Below are 20,490 nucleotides of genomic sequence, written 5' to 3' on the forward strand. Positions count from 1 at the left end.
TAATCTAGAGAATAACAAATAAGTTACAGGTCTGTATACACATAGCTACTACAGAAATGGAGCTTTGCAAGATCCTAAGAGGACTTTAAAGTATAGTCCTGACCCTCAAGGAATGTTCATTGGTTAGGAGGGGAAAAAAACAATAGGCAGTATGTTGGTTATTACGTACTTACAGTTATAATATATGGACATTAACTGGAGTCAGAGACACGTTTACCATAAAGCTAATGAAGCTTAAACTTCAAAGCCCCTCAAGTTTCAGGGACTTCTTATACTTTGCCCCTAATTTTATGTTCATAAGTTCATAGTTTTATGTTCATTTTCTTAAAGAGCCCCTTTCCTACAAATTGCTTAAGTTTTAAGTCTCACAAAACCTGGATCCACCCTCAGTGTAAAGGAAGGAGCTATCTCTTGAGTAAACCTGGATGGCTTCGTGGAAGAGGCAAATGAAAGGGGTACATAAGGATTTCAGACATCTAAGTACACCTGGATATGTTTCTTCCCATATCTGATCTAGGTCCATAATTCAACTTTTACATGCGTTTCTTGCATACTTCCTCAAAATGTTGTGACAATATTGACAAAACAATGGTTTTGTATTTCATTTTTAAGCAGCATCTAATATTTAACAAAAAAGCATGTTGGAAAAAATTAATAACAATATTTTTATAGGATTGTGCAGACAAGAACCAAAAATGAGAAACAAAGTAAATAAAAATAATGCCTCTGCACCTGTCATGCTTTCCCTGGAGCCTTGATGACGTGGATAGGATGACAATATGAGCTGGCGATGGCTTTCTTGTTCTTGCCAAAGTCCATACTACAGCAAGTTCTACAGCTCCCAGTTCTCATTTACAGAGGAAGTTGAATCCTTGAGGTTTCTGTTCTCTTTGCTGAGTGCAGGGAAAGGTTAATCCTGGAATTATCAAACCTTTTCAGTTTTCCTTTCTTTGTATCAGGATTAAAATTGAGACTTAGAAAAAAGATTGAGAGGTAGTAGATGGAACATGGAAAGAATTTAAACTTTGTTTAATTGTTGCTCTGGCACATACTGTACAATCTTAGGCATGCTTCCTAAGCTCTCTGAACTCTGTTTCCTCTTCTTTAAAATGAACACAGTGGTATTTACATAATAGAGTTGTTGAAAGAATTAAATATAGTAATGTAAGGAAGACACCTAGTGTAATGCCCAGCACACAAGTGGCATTCAATGACTGGTAGCTGCAAAGCAAATTTCCATAATTGTCAGCTGAGGGTTCATTGTCTTTGATATGATCGAAAAAGTCTAGTGAAAGATAATTTGATTTAATTTTGTTCTAATAAAATAAAAAGCAGTACCTTTTAATGAAATATAAAGTATTTTTCATGTAATAAATAATTGCTTTTTTATCTCTTTGAATTACCAAATTTTCAAAACTTTAAACATCAAAATACTAAAGTTAAATATTTATTGAAACTTGAGATACACATTTAGACTGAAATGTTTTATTATATTTATAATATTCTTACTCTTTCATTAACCCACTTATCAGAACAGTTGAAGAACACAGGGGCAATGAAAGTTCCTTATCAATAAAATTTTTTAGACCCCTCATTTGATTAGACATCCCAGATTCAAGTTTTGTTTATTATATGTACTGGTTAGAGGTTATGTTTATTGTTTGACATGTTGGAAAGCAAATGAAACAATCTATTATTGATTTATCTTTTCAATACTCAACCAACGGTGGGTGTACAGATTTTTTTCCCCCAAATTATACAGATTTTCCTTATGGAGATGTGACCTTGTGATGAAATCTATCTTAAAACGTGATATATGCTAGTGCTTCTGTTATTTACATATATTCATATGAACTTTACTCCTAAATTACAGTGGTTGCATGACTTTGACATGAAGCACAGCCTCTGCTCATTAAAGTGTAAATGGAATTTTCTTTTTTCCCAGTCATGCCCTCTGATAAAGGAAATAGTTTCATCACAAAGCCAAGTCCTGCTAATATTGACGTGAGAGTAAGACATCACACATACCCCCATTCATTGAGTGGAAAAAATATATTTTGTTAACACAGGAGTTGTTTGACTGACAGATGATGATAAGCATAACCATTTTCCCAAATTATTATGCCACTTACAAAAAGGAAGTGATAATGCCTTCAGGCTTTGAAATGTGATAATGCAAATGGATGCACTGAAGTGTGAATACTCTTACACCATCCTGCCAAATGTCTATATACCACGTAGGAAGGGGTTTACATTGTTAAGGTGGGGAGTGCTCAACTCGGCAATACGGTGCAAGTTTCTGCAGTTATTTTATCTTTCTTTTTCATCTTAACAATATCTAAAATGAAATTAGTTTTACCTACTTTAGTATATACCCTACCTAATGCTTAAGTTTTAACAACAAAACATGAAGAATGGGCAAAATTATGAAGTGTATTAGTAGCTGACTATGATGATATAAAACTTACTAGAAGATAAAAATATGAATGTGTAAATTTAATTATATATCATCTGCCAAAAAACCTATTGCCAAATTTGAAATGTTATTCTAACTATATGTTGAATGTCATCTTAACATATAACCCAATTGGGAAATTGTTTTTGTTAGACATACTTATATTGCAATGGTGAAGGAAAAGTACTGTTTTAAGACAAGGTATTGATTGGCAGTATTTGGATACTGTTTTAAACACATTGAACAATCCAAGCTGAGGGCATAACTTGCAAGGGAGAAAGGCAAAAAGGTACCAATTTCAAAATTGGATTTATTTAAATTAATAATTTTATTCATTTCCTCTTTCATTACACAAGCGTTTATTGCATACCTACTCTGTGCCAGGCAGTGGAGATAAAAAGACAGTAAGAACTGGTCCACACCCTTAGGAGTTTATAGTCATGTTTAGTTTACCCAGCAGCATATAATGCTCTTTTCCTTCTAATTGAAAGGAAGGAAGAACCAAGAAAAGTGCAGACAAAGAAAAAAGTTGATTCACAGACACTGTGGTAACCAGAAATAGTGAAGTGTTTTTCTGTTTGCTTTTATCTCCACCGTTCTTTGTTGGAGATGTATAATAGGGTGATGGGGAGCTTTAAGGATTTACACGGAACTCCCAAACCAGTCCTACACTCTGTCTGCTTATGCTAAATGCCTTTTTAGCCTCTTTTCTTGTTCCTTCCCATTTAGCCAATTGTCCTACCCTTTACAGAGAGAGAAAGGGGAAAAAAAATACGGGAGCCTGTCTTGCTTTGAAAAATGTCAGCTGTTAAAGAGGGAACTGGAACAACAGGAGTACTTTCTGGTGATGCTCCAGAGAAAGGAATGCTCCAGAGAATACTACCTAGAGAAAGGAGAAGAGAGCCCATGCTCTGCACTTGTATTTCACCAGCCACGTGTCACACATAACGTATAGCATTATGGTGGCAAAACTAGGCCAACATCAGTCTCCTTTAACCTTGCTTTCCAGCTAAAACAGAACATTAAGTAGAGATGATCTTGAAACTAATTTATAGGCTCATCATTATCCTGCTTCTTTTTTTTCTTTTTTATTTAATTGTAATTATTTTTCTTTTCTTTTCTTTCTTTTTTTTTTTTTTTTTGCTGAGGAAGATTAGCCCTGAGCTAACATCCATGCCAGTCTTCCTCTATTTTATATGTGGGTCACCACCACAGCATGGCTGACAAGTGGTGTAGGTCTGCGCCCAGGATCCAAACCCATGAACCCAGGCCACTGAAGCAGAGCACGCCAAACTTAACCATGAGGCCACGGGGCCGGCTCCTGTCCTACTTCTTAATACTTAGAAAACTTTTAGAACTGACACATGAAGATTTAAGATGCTTTATTTATTCTTCCATTGTTCTTATGTAAAAATGGTTACTTTTCACTAAAATACTTAAAACTATTTTTTTTAGGAATTATTCGGGAATAACGATAACAATAACAGCCAATATTTGACATGCACTTTTTATATGCCATGTGTTGTGCTACGTGTCTTACATAGATTTTTCTCATTTTATCCTCACAACTCTATGATGAATTGCACCACTTATATAGGTTGCATTTCCTTTTATTTGTTACCTATTATTTCTCTATAATAGGTAAGTAGAAAAACTAAAAAAAAAAAAGCCTAGTGATTAATTTACCTTCTAGGTGCCCTCCACCTTTCCTAAATGCCTTACACTATGGGCAATCATGTCAGATATGAATAGAGGAGAAAAAAGAAATGCATTGAGTGAGCCATTCTACAGCTCCAGAGACTTCAGTCCTAAGAATGTGCTAATGAATTTTGCTAATCAAAAATGCAACATTCTTCATGTTATAATTAATCGTGCTTATTCACCCTATAAAAAAGTATAAAAAGAAATACACAGAGTTACAGCCAGAAGAATATAAATCTTAACACTTCCTTTTATGAATGCTTCATTACTTCAGGTTCCATTTCTTAAGAATTTATGTGGAAATTGTGTAGTGATTAGCTGAAGTTCACCTGAAAATGAAAGGCCATATTAAGCAAATTAATAGTGTACATAAAATGGCAAAGGAGAGATTTAATCTATTTAAGAGAACATAATTTTCACACATTTTAGAAACACAGATTTTCAAATTAAAAGCATTCTTATCTGTAAGAACAACCCAAAACATAGGCACCATAGAAAGGACTTAATGTGAATTTGAAAGATTTTGCTTGGTTTTTACACTCCATTTTTATTTTATTTTGACTTTTTATTATAAAAATTTTCAAACATGAAGAATAGTACAAACAATAATTAATACCTACTTACCAAACGCCTAAATGTTATAATTAATATTTTAGCTTTTTTTTTTTTGCTAAAGTATTTTAAGGTAAATTAAAGATATCGTACTTTAACCATGAATACTTTGGTATGAAAAAAACATTTTCCTACATAACCAGAAATCATCATCACACCTAACAAAACTTACAGTAATTCACTAATATGATCTAACACTGTGCCTATAAACAAGTGTTCCCAATTATCTCCTATATGTCTTTAAAAGTTGGTTTGTTCAAGCCAGGATTCAGTCAGGGACTACACATTACATTTGATTCTTATGTCTCTTAAGTGCCTTTTAGGCTAGAATAGCTCCCAACCACCACTACCTCACTTTTTTTCATGATGTTGGTTTGTAGAAGAGACCATACCAGTTATCCTATAGAATATCTCACCTTCTGGATTTGTCTTTTTTCCCTTGTGTTGTCACTTAACTTGTTTTCACTAGTAAAGTTTTGAAATATGGTGATTCAAATATCAGTGAATATTGATAACAGGAATTTTATATTTGGAAATATACGGTCTCTATTGTTTGCTGGCTAAAATATAAAGTTAGTATAATTGATTAAAATTTATAAAAGTTAAAATGTTCACATTTGAAAGATATTTCTGGGTCATATAATTGAAAAAGCCATCTAAAATTCTATACATGGGATAAACCAAATTTTTATTAAATAAAAAGGGGTTAGGAAAGACTAAAAATCTCCATTATTCTCACTCCCCAGAGACAACTATTCTTATAGTTTTATGTATATTCTTCAAAAGTTTTTCTCTGAATATTTAAGCAAAACTCTATTGCATATATCCTATAGGATTTTTAGAGAAACATTGATAATGCTATCTGATGCTGTTTTTGCAAATGGCTTTTTTCAATCCTAGTACTAGTAATGGTAATTTAATATTACCTGTAATCCATTCTCCACAAAACCATTGGAGTTACCTTTTTAAAGCCTAACTCAGATCTTGTTTCTCTCCTGCATAAAACCACTCAGTGACTTTCCACTGCACTTAACCACAGAATGTTTCATCACCCTGGTCTACAAAGCCATATGGTATGCCTCTACCTATTTTCTCTCCTCATCTCCTAACCGCTTCCTCTCGTCAACTAGGCTTTAGTCACACTATCTTTCTTTCTGTTCCTTAAATGCGTGTATCAGGCCCCCTTAGAGCCTTATGTGTTTGTGTGTGTGTGTTTCCAGTTATTTTATTGAGGTCATAATGGTTTATAATATTGTGTAATTTCAGGTGTACATTGTTATTTATCAGTTTCTGTATGGGCTGCGTCGTGCTCATCACCACTAGTCTAATTTTTATCCGTCACCATACATATGTGACCCTTTACCCCTTTTTCCCAGCACCCCACCCCCTTTCCCTCTGGTAACCACTAATCTGTTCTCTGTATCCACATGTTTGTTTATCTTCCACATATGAGTGAAATCATGTGGTGTTTGCCTTTCTCTGTCAGGCTTATTTCACTTAACATCATACCCTCAAGGTCTATCCATGTTGTTGCAAATGGGACGGTTTTGTCTTTTTTATGGCTGAGTAGTATTCCATTGTATATATATACCACATCTTCTTTATCCATTCATCAGTTGATGGACACTTGGGTTGCTTCCACTTCTTGGCTATTGTGAATATTGCTGCAATGAACATAGGGGTACATAAATCTCTTTGAATTGTTGATTTCAAGTTCTTTGGGTAACTACCCAGTAGTGGGATAGCTGGATCGTATGGTATTTCTATTTTTAATTTTTTGAGACATCTCCATACTGTTTTCCATAGTGGCTGTACCAGTTTGCATTCCCATCAGCAGTGTATGAGGGTTGCCTTTTCTCCACATCCTTTCCAATATTTGTTATATTTTTGTCTTGGTAATTGTAGCCATTCTGACAGGTAATATCTCAGTGTAGTTTTGATTTGCATTTCCCTAATAATTAGTGATGTTGACATCTTTTCATGTGTCTGTTGGCCATCTGTACATCTTCTTTGGAGAAATGTCTGTTCATATCCTCTGCACATTTTTTGATTGGGTTGTTTGTTTTCTTGTGGTTGAGTTGTATGAGTTCTTTATATATTTTGGAAATTAACCCTTTGTCAGATAGATGATTTGCAAATATTTTCTCCCAGTTGGTGAGTTGTCTTTTCATTTTGTTCATAGTTTCCTTTGCCTTGCAGAAGCTTTTTAGTCTGATGTAGTCCCATTTGTTTATTTTTTCTTTTGTTTCCCTTGCCTGAGTAGACATAGTGTTTGAAAAGATGCTGCTAAGACCGATGTCAAAGAGTGTACTGTCTATATTTTCTTTTAGAAGTATGGTTTCAGGTCTTACATTCAAGTCTTTAATCCATTTGGAGTTAATTTTTGTGTATGGTGTGAGGTAAGGGTCTACTTTCATTCTTTTGCATGTGGCTGTCCAGCTTTCTCAGCACCATTTATTGAAGAGACTTTCCTTTGTCCATTGTGTGTTCTTGGCTCCTTTGTCAAAGATTAACTGTCTGTAGATGTGTGGTTTTACTTCCGGTCTTTCAATTCTATTCCGTTGATCTGTGTGTCTGTTTTTGTGCCAGTACCATGCTGTTTTGCTTACTATAGCTTTGTAGTATATTTTGAAGTCAGGGATTGTGATACCTCCAGCTTTGTTCTTTTTTATTAGGATTGCTTTGGCTATTCATGGTCTTTTGTTGTTCCATATAAATTTTAGGATTCTTTGTTCTGTTTCTGTGAAGAATGCCCCTTAGAGCCTTTGTACTAGCTCTTGCTCTGTCTTAAAGTCTCTTATTCCTGCGTTTCATATGACTGGCTCCTTCAGTCATTCACATCTCTGCTCAGAGGTTCTTTGTGAGAGCTGCCTTCCCTATCACCCAGTCAGTGCTATCCTCTTACTCTGTTTCAATTGTCAGTAGAGCACTTATCTCTGGTATCTTCTTGTTTACCTAATCGTTTATTTAGATTTCATCTGTCTCTGCTTCTACAGATACACACAGACACACACATACACACACATTTGAATGCAAACTTCATGAGAACAGCAACCTTGCTTACCTTATTCTAGGGTCTAGAATAATTTCTTACACATAGTAGGCACTCAATACTTATTGAATGAATTTATCTTGGAACTTTTTCAGATCAGTCTTTTTGATTAGATGCTTAAAATACAGCAGTGTGGGTATATCATCATTTATTTACCTAGTTCCTTATTGGATATTTAGACTACTTTTAGGTTTTTTTTTTGGTGGGGGTGGGGGGAGATGCACTTTCAAGCAATGCTGTGAGCAATATTCTTGTATTCCATATTATAAGTTCCTCAAAGTAGAACTACTGGATCAATATTTTTAAAAATATTACCAGTTTGCCCCACAAGAAATTTATACCAATTTATATTCCTACCAACAGCATTATGACATATCATGTTTTACTACAATCTGGCCAATGCTGAGTGTTGTGAAACTTAATAATTTTTGACAATCTAATGAATAAAGGTAGTTTTTGTTTGACATTTTAAGAATTGCCAATGTACTTCTGACTTTTGGTTATAAGTAACAGAAAATCAACTTAAACCAACTTTAATTTAAAATATGAAGTTTTTGTTGGCCCATGTACTGAGAAATCCAGGAATGAGTCAGTTCAGGAACACTGGATCTAAGGGCTCACCAGTGTCACAGGTTGCTACACCTCTGGCATTTGGCCTCATTGGCTTCATTCTCAGACAGGCTTCCCTATGTTATAGCAGTGATGCCTTTGTAACCCCACCAGAAAGAGAGAATGCCTCTTTCTGAGATAGTTTCAGCAAAGTTTCATTGGAGTAAGTTGAATCATGTGCCCATTTCTTTACCAATCTTAGTAGCCATATGGATAGAATGTGCTGATTGACAGGTCTCAATCACATGCCCACACAGGGGTGAGGTAATGGAGTCAGCCCACCTGAACCAGGTAGTCCAAGAGTGAGGAAGAAGTGGTTCTTAAGGAAGAAGGAGTAATGGATGCTGTACAGAAAAAGAATAGATACCTATTACATTGTATGAGCTGGTGCTATTTTTCCTACATATGTTGGAAATTTGCATCTGTGAATTGCCTGTTCATCTCATTTGCTCATTTATTTAATTAGACTGTTGATTAGTTTCTTATTGATTTATAAGAGCTCATTTCTTAAGGAAATTAGTCCTTTATCATAGGTACTATAAATATTTTTCACTTTGTTGTCTTCTGATTTTGCCTAAAAACTTTGTTTAAAATTTCCATATGGAAATTTAAAGTATTATATAATGAGATCAATCAGTCTTCATTCACTCAGCATTTATTATGCACCTAAAAAGAGCCAGGTACTGTATTAGGTACTGAGACTACAGAGATGAATAAAACAGAGGATATTCCTTTGGAGGGCTAGTCTACTGGGTAAAAAAAATTATAAACTTGCCTAACTATTACCAGATGATGTCATGTAGGCCTTCATAGATGAAATTTGAGCTGCTTCCTGAAGAATGAGTTGAAAATTCCTGGTCAGATAAGAAGAAAGGCAGGGAATTTACTTGAGTGTAGAAGAGTCTGTAGGTATGATTTCTATATTGTCATAACTGAGAATTTTAAGAATGATGATATGTAGCTCATGACTGAAAAAACAAAAAAAAATAAAGAATTCCTGAAGCCTCTTCTAAGGATTCCCAAACCCTTGGCTATTATAATGAAAGATAACAAGAAAACTTAGATATGTTAGAAGTTCAGAAGTGTTAAAAGTATTGAGACAACTAAAAGCAATACTTACAAGCCAAACAAATCAATCAACTGTACCCAGCTTCCAGCTGTATCTAGCACAAAGCTCTAGCTGGTTCTGTAAAATGTATAGCCACCAGCTAGCAACGTCATCTTGATTTGACTTTTTTCTCCATTGTCCTCATCTATAATATAAAAGAGTTGGACTAGTGGGCATGTAAGCTTCCTTCCATTTCTGAGAATCTGTGATGGATGGGAAATTAAGTAGATAGTTATAGAAGGAAAAAATGACATCAAAATCAGAATTTCGTATTTAGCAATGAAAAAGCAATGCAGTACCGTATGATTTCCTTCATTAAGTAGTAGATAACAACAACAATAAACAAACACATAGAGACAGAGATTGGATTGGTGGTTACCAGAGGGGAAAGGGGGAGGGAGGAGGACAAAAGGGATAATTCAGCACATGTGTGTGGTGATGGATTGTAATTAGTATATGGGTGGTGAACATGATGTAATCTATGCAGAAATAGAAGTATAATGATGTACACCTGAAATTTATACAATGTTATAAACCAATGTTACTGCAATAAAATAAATAAATTAATTAAAAAAAGCAATGCAGTGTTGTGGAAAGAGTAGAGACCTTGACTTGTTTCCTCATCATGAAGTTGGGTTCATAGTGAATGCCTTGCCCACCTCAGAGACTTATGAAAATTAATCTGGAAGATGGATGTGAAGACAATATTTTATACAAATATACAGCATCATTAGCAGTTGCAGCAGCAATAATGAACTCTCAAACATTTTATATATATACAGGTAGAATCCTTATATCATGACTATCATGAGCATTTGCAAGGTTTTTTGATACGTTAGAATTCAGTGTTATTAATATTACTTTAACTGGACCTCTGATTCTCCTTGAAAATTATTTTTATTCTTACAATTTTTAATCTATTTTAAAGGCATTGACCATGCATTAAATCAATCCACATTTATTTTTTATTTATTTATTCAAATTAATTCAGCTCTACCCTCAGACTTTTATATTCTCTAAAGTCCCTTTAATGTCTCATATAGTACCATTTATCCAATAAGTATTTTTTATTTAAATAATTTTTGTTGCTCATTTTTGCCTATTTTATTTAATTTATAGACTTGTCCCGTAAAAAGGACTTGATAAAACTTGTACTGTTTGTTTTATAAAATAGAAAAATATTGATAGATCAAGGCTAAAAGAACAGAAAGGGAAAGAAAATAGGAAAATAAAACCAAAGAAAAAGTTGACACTCAGAAATATATACCATAAGGATTCAAACCAAAATTTTTCAAAGTATATTCCAAAGAACACTAGTTCTATTGCATGTTAACAGTTATTATGAAAACAAAAAGAAAGATGAAGTTCTAGTAAAAATAAATAGGAACCACTGGAGTGAACAAAATTAAACAATTCTATTTCGAATAATATTTCTCAGAGCCTATAATAATGTAAATCTCCATGGGCATCTATCAGAATTTTTGTTCCATATAATAAAATCACAGTTTTTTCAGGAAAACAAAGCTTTTTGTGGTACTTAAAGGCTAAGACAAATTTCTCTTTTTGATATTCAAAAAGGGAAAATTGAGTGATAGAGAAAATCCTCAGCGTCGTTTCTTCAGTGAATTCAGTAGTGTTTCATGTAGACGCGGTAATGTTACACAATAATTTTTCATCAATTTTATATTGAAAATAGTGCTTTTTGCAAGCTATTAGGCTTTGTAGCAGTTTTAGAAATTGAATTATAATAATGAAGTGTTTAGAGGTAGAAATTTTTTTTTTTTTTTTTTTTGAGGAATATCGGCCCTGAGCTAACATCCATGCCAATCCTCCTCTTTTTGCTGAGGAAGACCGGCTCTGAGCTAACATCTATTGCCAATCCTCCTCCTTTTTTTCCCCCCAAAGCCCCAGTAGATAGTTGTATGTCGTAGCTGCACATCCTTCTAGTTGCTGTATGTGGGACGTGGCCTCAGCATGGCCAGAGAAGCGGTGTGTCGGTGCGCGCCCGGGATCCAAACCCGGGCCGCCGGTAGCGGAGCACGTGCACTTAACAGCTAAGCCACGGGGCCGGCCCAGAGGTAGAAGTAGAAATTTTATTTTTAATTTTTGCATTGTTATCTGCATCATTTTCTGTTATTTGTCACAGTGTCAACTTGTAGCATATAAACTCACAAGGACAAAATAATAATAAATCTAATAGCAAGTTCTAAACTTCCCGTTAAACCTTTTCATATAGAAACAGCTAAAAAGCATAGAGGTGGCTGTGTCTAAATGCCTACTGTTTGAGAGAAAAGGAAGCTGGTTATTGCTGCAGTAATTATAGTAAAAATTGAAGTAGATTGCAAAATACATTTATAACTTTGAAGTGTAGTTTTACTTTTTCACCAAAATTCTTACCTTATTCATTTGCTAAATCCAAATGGTTTTGACATTGCATTATTTCCTCAAATTTTAAAAGGATAACAAACTTACAACCTTATCAATTTTTACGTAGGTAAGTAGGGAGGTATAGGTAGGTAGATGATTGATTGATTGATAGATAGATAGATAGATAGATAGATAGATAGATAGATAGATAGATGATTATATCTATTTGGATCCTATAAGAAAATATGTCATCTGTGATGAAATTCTCATTTCCTAAACAGCCATTTAGAAGCATTTTTCCTTTGAATGATTTACTGCTGCTTGATTATTAGAAGCAAAATAATAGAAAAATAATAAGTGCAAACCAAATCACTTATATTTTTTTAATAAAATTTATTTCTAAATGCATTAGATAAAAATTAAAAACATATTTTAAAAAGTTACTAATGTGCAGCTGTTTCCTACAAAGTATTGTTCTGTAAAACACTCCAATAAAATGACTTTGATGAAACTTGAGTAAAGTTAAAAGTGTAAATATTTATTTTATCCCTTTTCCAGTAGTTGAAGAGAAGGCTGGAAAAGATTAGAGGAAGGGCCATGTTCCTTTTACAAGAATGTTTTGTGAGCTCTTGCAAAACAAACAATATCAGATAAGGTCAATGCTTAGGGATTGTGCAGACATTGTATGCATGTGAAAGATCTATTAGCATATTCAAGACAGAACAAAATATTAAACATTTTAAATACTTTGAAAGAAATACTTATAACATTGAGTTAGAAAAACTGATATCTGTACATCTAGAATAGTATAAAATATATAGGCCATTTTTAATTAAAAACTTGCTATTTCAGTTCAGTAACAGAACTCACATTTATTCCACTCTTAGTAATTACTCTTTTACCAAAAAAGTAATTATTATATTTGTTTTAAATATTATTATTTTATGTGACATTTAATGACATTACATTGCCTGTTTACATCTATGTAAAAAAGATTTGAGAGATAACCAGTGAAATTTAACACAGAATAAAGTTTAAGCCCTAGAACATTTAAAAAATATATTTAAACTAAAGTTTTTAAAAATTAAATTGTTTAGTCATTAAGTCATAATTAAGTTAAAGAAAAAATGAACATAATTTACAAATAATTCTAATATTCAGGATAAGAACCCTTGCAAATAAGAGCTTATTATGGAAATTCTAACAGACTTTTAACTGCTGACAACATTGTGTTGTTTGAATTAGTCCCCTGGGACCGAAAGAAAAAGCTTACAAGCAATTAATAAATGAATCTTTGTCTCTTGTGTAACATTATTTGCCCCATCGAAACACTAATTTTCTACTACTTCTCTTGTTAAAATTAAGCCTTGGGGGGAACTTCATACTTAACTAGTAATATTAAATTTTGAAATAAAGGAGTTATATATTATACTTAGTATTCATCTTTTGTTTTCTCTATAAGCATTTATTTTTGTAGTATGCAACCTAAAACAAAATAATGTAGCTATTAGGTATCATAAGAGTGGACCCTATATCCCGTTGAACCAAAATCAGATAAAAACTTAGGCTAAGGCAGTTTGCTATTTGAAATCATGAGGACTATATACTAGAAATTCTTAATGGTTAGGTGTGCTACGAAGTTGGAGACAATGATTCAATTAATACATGCTTTGTTGAAAAAAATATACATATTGTATCCTGAGCATTTTACTGTGTGCTCCACTATAGGGATTAACATCATAATAGGTAGTGTGGTAGTACTGATGGGAATGGTCTTAGCGGCCTTAACAAAATACTTTTCAGGAAATCTGAATTGTCTGGATTATTTCTATCAGCCTTAGGTTTGTAGTTTAACTAAATAAACAGGATACATGCTCCATTTGTATAATAACAGAATGGAACTAACATTCCAACGGGGTTTCCATATGGGTGATTGTTGTCTTTGAAACTCTGGGTGACAGGCTATTAAGACAAAGTTTTCTCTAATATGGCTGTGACGTGGTCAGCTGCTTCACTTTCTCCTCATTGGATTTCCTGTGATCAAACTAAATATTCATTATGGTTGTTCTTAAGTGGGCAGGAAAATAACATAAAAATATTGGTTTCACCTTAACAGTTTAAACTGGATCATCTCAGGCAATCCAGTTTACTGAAACTGTTAGTAAAATCTAGAAACATTACATACATAAATTCACCTTCTTGGGTGATTTTGAGCAAGTGTAGTGATTTGTAATTAATATCAAAATCAAATTTGGTAAAAATATAATACAAAATAATATATGCTCTGTGCTTAAAATGAATTAACAGTAAATACTCTCAGGATCAAGAGATATAATATAGAATGTCTAATGTGACTGTATTAACCAAAATGCTTTTTTTCTCTTTTTATAGCCAATTGGTGCTTTGAACCCAAAGAGAGCTGTGTTTTATGCAGAACGCTATGAGACGTGGGAGGATGATCAAAGCCCACCCTACCATTATAATACACATTATTCAACAGCAACCTCTGCCTTATCCTGGCTTGTTCGAATTGTGAGTATCTTCGTTAAGTTACAGTTAGCCTTTAATACCTTCAAGTTTTTAACATAAGTAAATTAAATAAAAATCAAATATACTTATTTGTTTTAAGCAAAGATTAGAGACGAGTGAAGTAGAAATGAGATTCCAAACTAGCAAAACTTGAATCCTTTTTTTTTAATGGATTGTCTCATTTGCAAAATTGGGTTAGGAAGATAGATTATTATGAGCTTCTTAAGCCTAAATCAGTTATAAAAGGAACCAGACTCTTGGAGTGCACTTTGATATCCACTGTTTCCTTTCTCACTGACTATCGCAAGCTGGCACTCTCCCTTGGCCCTCTCAATCTTGCTTCTTCGGCAGTCTATTTTAAAAACAGTTTCTAAATGTTTTGAAGACTTCTTTCTGTTATTTTCTCTTTCTCCTAAGACATAAATATACTTAAGTCTTCCAATCTTTAAAATAAATGCATACATACATACATACATACATAGAAGCTTCCTTCCAGCCCCCGCCCACTCTGCAGTTACTCCCGTTTTCTCCCTTCATAGTCAAAAGTACTAAAAGCACATCCTCTACTGAACTGCACAGCATTGTGCTTATCTCTAGCTTATCACCTCCCATCAGTCTTTAGCCAGGTTGATGTAGGTTTCATACCCATCACTTTACTGAATTGTTCTTGTGGAGGTCGCAGGTTATGTGGCTAGAGCTTCCCATTTCTTACCATGATGTATCTGAAGCATTTGATACCATTGCTCACTTTCTCCATCTTGAAATTCTTCCCTCTCATGGCTCTTCTGACATCATCTCCTGGTTTCCCTCTTATCATCCTAACTGTCTTGCCCAGTCTCATGCTCAGATTTCTTTTTCTCAGTGTTTCTATTCCCCAGGATTTTTGTGTATACTTTATCTGGGCTTTGTCATTGAATTATAAGCTAATGACTTCCACCTTCTGTCTTCATTGCAGACATTACTCTTGGGCTCCTGACCTACATTTCCAAGTGCCTACTGGATATTTCTACCTGAACATCACATAATAGCCATAAACACCATTTCCAGAAATGAACCCCTCATCTCCCTCACAAACCTGCTGTGATTCCTCCTGTATTTTCTATCTAAATAAATGGCATGATCACTCACCCAGTTCCCCAGTATAGATATTTTCTCTATTTTACTAGCCCCTTACATCCAATCAGATGTCACATCAGATGGGTTCTACCAACTAATATCTCTACAATCTCTCTCCTTTTCTTTATTAACTCTGGCATTTCCTTAGTTATTGTCCTATTATTTCTAGTCTAGAATATTATGAAAGCTCTTTACAAATTTCTTTGCCTTGAGTCTTGCCTCCTCCAATCTAGTCTAGTTAAGAGCAATTACTGGGGTCAGATCGTCTGATTTTTTTTTTTTTTTTTTTTTACTGTAAGTGACTGAGGAGTATTATAGAATGCTAAATCAAATCTGTAAATCAGTACAATCAGTAATATTTTCTCTCCTTACCAAAATATGCTTCATACCACTGTGTTGCATGAGGCTGATTTGCCTTATAAACACATTGGTAAAGCAGCAGACATAAAAATGTGCACACATGGGAATGCGTCTCCTATTTTGAAAGTTTTTTTTTTTCCTCTGCCTAAATGACAGCTAGTTTGGAGGTCTTCCTTGAACATTCTTTCCGTTATGGGGAGAAATTGAACTTACAACAAATATGTAGTATGAGTATGTTTTAAGTAACTTGTAAATCACTGATAAGTGACATACCACAAACGATTACTTTTATTAAAAAAAGTTTGTCAGAATTATGATTCAGTTTAATTGAACACAAATTATATATTTTTCATAATCCTAAACCAGCATAAGAAGTTAAAGAAGTTTAGATTAACTAGTCTGTGAGAAAATAAACTCAAACTTTATTTTAAAAAATAAACTCTGTAATTATAAACTAAAAGAAAAGACGTAAAGCTTTCATTTTTAGACCAAAGTTGTTTGTCTAATTTGTCCAAAGAGTCACCTTAATTATGTGAACTTGGGTTCTTTTGTAAAAATGCTTCTGAGCTAGCAGTTTCTTAAGAAATATTTTTTTAACTCTAGCGCTTTTAATGTATAAGAAGTTCTATTTCTTTATTTTCTGTTAATTTTTTAGAAATATTGGATTTATAAAGTACCTGTTTACTACTATAAACCAATCAAAACAGAGCACCTTTAGTTTATGGGTTGTAATAGTTTATTAATACTCTCCAGATGTAGGAAAATACTTCACACTCACACAAGAGGTAAAGGCTTTTCTGAATTACAGACGCAGAGATATATAGAGAACTAATCACTGCTGTTCTGCAGTTTCAGCCACGAGTCAAAACTAAACACAGAAACACAAAAATTTACCCGTCAAGATCTCAAAGAACTGGTGTCCTTTACAATGGACATAAAATATGTTCTTATTTGATTTGGGCTCACACATAGGCAGACAAAAAAATAAAAAGATTAATAAATTAGGTTCTCTGATCACCAAATGGTGAAACCATAAAACCAAATTCTAAATCTTTACTGCCATCAGTGGGAAATGACTGATTAGCTGTGCATGTTATAAATGTTGTAACAAAAAAATTAGCAAAGAGGGTAAAAAAAAAACAAAAAACCTAGAGAAAAAGTGTGTCAGTAAAGTTAAAGTTCTGTTTCCTGCTTAGAATTCCCTCTGGAAGGTAAGAGAAGACACACCTGGGTTTAAGCAGCCCGTGAGATGTGCTTCTTAAGCAGCACAAGTTCTTGGGCTTCATTGAGTTAGTCCATGTGGAGCTCTCAGAGGCACTTACAAAACTGTTAGAAAAGGAAATTTTTAGAAAACCTTTAAACCAGAAATATTCAGCCTGGGAGGCCTTTTCTTATCACCTCAGGTTCCATCAAAGACAGTCATTGCTGTAGTGAGCCACTGCCATGGGGAGAGGAAGACGCCTCTCTTGGGTATTTTGGGAATTAAAAAAAAAAAGAGTCAGGAACCGTTTCTGAAAAAACATTATCAACTGGGTTGTTTTGAGAATTCAGTGAAAGTATAGATATGATAGTATTTTGAAATATATAAAATGGTATTCTATGGTTTTTGTGTAATCAGTCTGAAGTCAGATTTATAAGACTTTTTTGTGAGTTTATAAAAATACTTGTTATCAACAGCTTAAGTTAACACTCTTCTATCCCTGATAAGCTAACAACTTCCTCAAATCGTAAATCATAATTCATCCTTAAGTTGATTTATTATCTCAGTGAAATGGAGTAAAAATTTGAATCTATTCAAGGATATGGCAGAAATTCTATGCATATTTATCCTACACATGCCCTTTTAGTATTGTCTATAGCAGTGCTGCACAATTATAATGCAAGACATTTATGTAATTTAAAATTTCTAGTAGCCACATTTAAGAGTAAAAAGAAATAGGTGAAATGAATTTTAATAAATATACTTGTTAACCCAATATATCTAAAATGTTACAATTTCAACATGTAACCAATATAAAAATTATTAAGGAGATATTTTACTTTTTTTTGGTACTAATTCTTTGAAATCCAGAATGTATTTTATATTTATAACACATTCAGTTTGAAATAGCCATATTTCAAGTACTCAATAGTCACATGTGGCTGGTGGCTACTGTTTTGGACAGACCAGATCCATAGGATTGCTTGTATGGGAATTCATTTAGCCAACACATCTTATGTCATGCTGTTATAAATAGAAGTATCGTGCTCTAATAGCTTACTAAGTGTTTAACCTAATGGCCCAGGGAAAGGTGATTTCCTCACTCCCATCCCAAGGAGTTTATGAAGTAGAAAATGCATTAAAGTTTGTGTCAATAAGAATTTGTTCATAAAAACAAAATACAGATTAAGTATCTTCCCTTTACTTTTCAAGGCTTTTAGACCTAAAGTCATTAAACTCATTATTAGTTTCAGTAGGTGTATTTAGTATGGCAATGATAATAATTGCTTTAAAATGCTAATTAACTACGTACCTCATTACCTTAAATTAAAAATATTATTTTAGACAAACTACCAGTGAAATCACTTGTCTAAATTACAAGACTCTGAAAAGACTGTTTTCTTGATAGCTGCTGTTGGCCAAATGATGAATAAACTTTTATAGTGGAGTTTCTTCAGATATTAACTAGTATAAAAGGACACATTTTACATGGAATGTTTTTACTTTCAATCTTACCCTGAATATATAACATCTAACATACACACAGAAGTAATTAAATCTTACTCTCTGACCTTTACATCCCTCAATAACTTATTCACCTTCCAAATTCAGTATATTCAACCTACCTATTCAAAACTCATTTGTCAAATATTTAATCATAATTCTTAGGAAGTTAAATAGGTTGTGCAACAAAAGTTGGTTTATAAATCAGTTGTTTAGAATTTGGGACTTTTTAAATAAATTATGGGTTGCTTTGAAAGCTTACCCAAGAGCGTGTTTAAACCATAATATGTCTTTAAAAGTATATATTTGTAGTGAAAAAAAATAGTCGAAACACTTTTGCAAGACTTTTAATTAAACCCAAAGGATAATGCTACTGAATAAAATCCTATTGTCATGTTTACCTTGAATACTGATGCTTAAGGACAATGCAGATTTACTTAGAGGAAGATGAGGAATTCGTAACCAAGAGCCTAGTATATATAATAGGTACATGGATTAATTAATAGAGACTTTTTAGAGATTCTAAAAGATACTTCTGGGTGGTTTCAAAAGCAATGGGAGAAAATAAACTTCTGAAGTTAGACAAAGCACAGTAGAAATAATGTTTCCTTCGTTTCCTAGAATGTGACCTTGAATTTTCTCAGATGTAAGATGAGAATAATTTTACCTAGTCTGAAGGATAATAGGATTGAGGTAACTGAAATAATATAGTGCTGAACACAGAAAGGTGCTCAGTAACCCTCAGTTCCCTTCCCTTTGATCTTTATTATGCTTCATATCATTTCAAATATACATCTTTTCTTTGATATAGTTATGTCTCAGACATTACCTATTACCCATAGATGGGGTTTGTTTCAAATGAAATGAGGAGAAGGAAAAGAAGAAAATTACAAGGGGAGAGGGACTTCAGAAAAGATTCTTAAGGGGCCGGCCTTGTGGCTTAGCGGTTAAGTGCGCACGCTCCGCTCCTGGTGGCCCGGGTTCAGATCCCGGGCGCACACCGACTCACTGCTTGTCGGGCCATGCTGAGGCGGCGTCCCACATACAGCAACTAGAAGGATGTGCAGCTGTGACATACAACTATCTACTGGGGCTTTGAGAAAAAGAGAAAAAAAGGAGGAGGATTGACAATAGATGTTAGCTCAGGGCTGGTCTTCCTTAGGAAAAAAAGAGGAGGATTGGCATGGATGTTTGCTCAGGGCTGATCTTCCTCACAAAAAAGTAAAGAAAAGATTCTTAAGAGATAACTGAGCAAAAATCCCGTAAGGCTGAAGAATAAAGGAGTTGGCTAAAAAGAATAGGGGTTAGAGGACCTGGGTTAGATGGCCCAGGATGGAATTAATTGGTCTGTAATCATTGAAAGGCAGGAAAAGTTGTTAGTGTCCTTGCAGGGGACTAAAGGTTAAGATAGAATTCAGTGGGACAGGTACTTCCAGTGTAGAATAATTTTAGTTTGGTTTTCTAGCACTAAAAAACAGTTGGAAGATATGAAGTGACCTTAGGGTAGATGTAATTAGAAGGAAGTTGGCCATCAGCCACTTAGAATGCAGGACCTAACCCAAAGTTTTTAAAGCCCAAGTGCCAATATTTTAATTTCTGAAGTTTCTGTTTAATATTTATTCATTTGTACATCTTGTCTTCCAAGCCAAAAGCTTTTCTAGTATAATAATAAAATATCTAATATGGTGATATACACATAGAAAATGGTTCACTCAACATGTGTTAGGTGAAGAAATATAAAAGTTCCTTAAGCTTAATATAGCACTTGATCCTCCATGTTAGTCAGGCATGAGTCAAATGAAAAAGAAAAGCCCTGCACTATGCCTTGAAGGTAATAGGGAAACACATGGAAAAAGGTAATCTCCATGGTAATCAGA

The 20,490-nt window shown here is 33.8% G+C and overlaps 1 protein-coding gene across 6 annotated transcripts in view; it reads left to right on the plus strand.

Annotated features, from left to right (window-relative positions):
* The window catches only part of NBEA (neurobeachin), a 696,720-nt gene that overhangs the window by 600,419 nt on the left and 75,811 nt on the right, over positions 1–20,490 (plus strand). For all 6 annotated transcript variants that reach the window (XM_058547999.1, XM_058548001.1, XM_058548000.1 and 3 more), the window contains one exon: positions 14,296–14,436. In XM_058547999.1, the coding sequence (XP_058403982.1) occupies positions 14,296–14,436 (141 nt within the window). The remainder of the gene's footprint in view (positions 1–14,295; positions 14,437–20,490) is intronic.

This window comes from Diceros bicornis, chromosome 9 (assembly GCF_020826845.1).
Source record: "Diceros bicornis minor isolate mBicDic1 chromosome 9, mDicBic1.mat.cur, whole genome shotgun sequence".
NCBI classification, from domain to species: domain Eukaryota; kingdom Metazoa; phylum Chordata; class Mammalia; order Perissodactyla; family Rhinocerotidae; genus Diceros; species Diceros bicornis.